Source organism: Delphinapterus leucas, chromosome 4 (genome assembly GCF_059928025.1).
Source record: "Delphinapterus leucas isolate spDelLeu-1000000601 "Yukka" chromosome 4, BTC_Dleu_Yukka2, whole genome shotgun sequence".
Classification (NCBI taxonomy): Eukaryota; Metazoa; Chordata; class Mammalia; order Artiodactyla; family Monodontidae; genus Delphinapterus; species Delphinapterus leucas.
Genome location: NC_143132.1, coordinates 93449559 through 93451344, shown reverse-complemented (window position 1 = coordinate 93451344; position 1786 = coordinate 93449559). Strand labels below are relative to the sequence as shown.

General features: G+C 54.4%; 1 protein-coding gene across 1 annotated transcript; it reads right to left on the bottom strand.

Annotated features, from left to right (window-relative positions):
* Window positions 1–447: 447 nt before the first annotated feature.
* On the bottom strand, window positions 448–1197 carry LOC149749393 (endogenous retrovirus group FC1 Env polyprotein-like). The gene has a single exon (XM_089909916.1). It carries the CDS (start codon window positions 1195–1197, stop codon window positions 448–450), a length of 750 nt encoding a protein of 249 aa, XP_089766042.1.
* Between the last annotated feature and the right edge of the window lie 589 nt (window positions 1198–1786).

The following is a 1786-nucleotide window of genomic DNA, read 5'->3' as shown; positions in this document are numbered from 1 at the left end:
TCAAGTGAGCTTTATTAGGGAGCGCTCCCGGGCGAGGTTCACTGGTTCACTGGTCCGAGAGAAAGGGGCCAGAGAAGTCGCACGCGGGCGAGGGTTGGGCAAGATTTTATAGGGGAAGAAGGGAAAGGGGTGTGGTGAATCTGGGAGGGCACAGAGTATTCCTTATTTGGTGGTCTTTTCGGGTATCCTGGGGAACCGTTAGTCCCGCCCCTCGAAAGGCGGGAAGGCTGGGCCGGGTTCAAAGTCCCCAGGTCAGTTCCTGGAACTGGGTGGTCCGGAGAATTTCAGTCTGATGCAACCTGTGAATCGGATTGTGTTCCCCTGCCTCGGGCCAGTTGGCCTTACATCCCGACATCTTTGGTGTAATGGGGCGGCGTTCTGATCTCTGGCTACTTTATGCTGAATGGGGGCGTCGAAAGGGGAGTCGGGCGACCAGAGGTCCGAGGCTTAGGGGAGACCAGTGGGGGGTTCTGTAGGAAGCAAGGTGTAAGGACGGAGGAGCATTTGGTTTGCGGCCACCCGAGAGACTTCTTCCATGCGCCTGCGAAGGAACCTAAGGAAACAGGGAGCAAGCATGAGCAAGATACAGATGAGAATTAAGGGGCCTAAGATTGGTGTTAGCCAGGTATAGAGGGTGGATCGCCACCAATCGGGAATTGGGGAGGCGGACTGTTGGTGTTTGCGTTGGAGTTCTTCTCTTAAGCGATGGAGGGCTTTTACGTTGTCTTCGACGAGTCCTGTTTCATTGATGTAATAGCAGCATTCCTCCTGTAGGAAGAGACAGGTACCTCCTTTGTCGGCCGTCAGGAGATCCAGGGCTCGTCGATTTTGGAGGGCAACTCGGGCTACTGAGGTGATCTGGTGCTGGAAGGAGGTGATGGAGGCGGCAGAAGCCTCGATGGCTAGCTGGAGTTTATGTTCTAGGTCATGGGATGTTGAGACACTGTGTGTTAGGGCTCCTCCCCCGATGCCTGCAGCGACCAGGGAGGAGGTGAGAGAGATGCCTGCGACCCCAGGAAGAAAGCTCTTTTTCGTCAGGATTAGCGAGGAAAATTCGGCTTGGCTATACAGTGTGAGTTGTGGGACGACAGTAACGGGGATACATGGGAAGGGGGAAGAAGAATTGATCTCTTTTGTGAGGGAACCATTGCACCACAAAAACATGCCTGGTGGTGCTTCAACTGATGTGTTTACCATGAGGGATGAGTTGCAAAGAAACCCAGTATCGGCTAGATTTGGGCGGCTGCCATAACAGATGGTTTGATTTTTTGAATCAAGGAGGCAGGAGGGAAGCCGGGTTCAGGCGAGGGGAGAGATCAAGAGAAATAGCTGGGTTTTCAATGAATAGTAGGTGGAACTCCTGGATGCAGGAGGGGCCCAGCAGGGAGAGAGACTTGTGGCCTAGGAGGTCGGCCAGCCGGTGGGAGGAAAACACGGTTAGTGGGTGGGCCAGAGTCAGTTTGAGTGTTTGGTCAGTTCGGCTGCCGCTGCTAGGGCCCCAAGGCATGGTTGCCATCCCCGAATGATTGGGTCTAGCTGTTTGGAGAGGTAAGCCACGGGGCGGTAGGAAGGCCCTACAGGCTGGGCAAGGAGTCCAGTGGCTATTCCGGCCCGTTCATCCACAAAAAGATGAAAAGGTCGGTTTGGGTTGGGCAGAGAAAGGGGAGAAGATATCAGAGCGTTATGGAGGGTGAGAAAGGCCTGTCGAACAGCGGAAGGAGAGGTGAGGGGTCCTTGAGGGGTTTCTTTAGTGGTTAGATATAAGGGTTTAGCGAGGAGAGCAAAG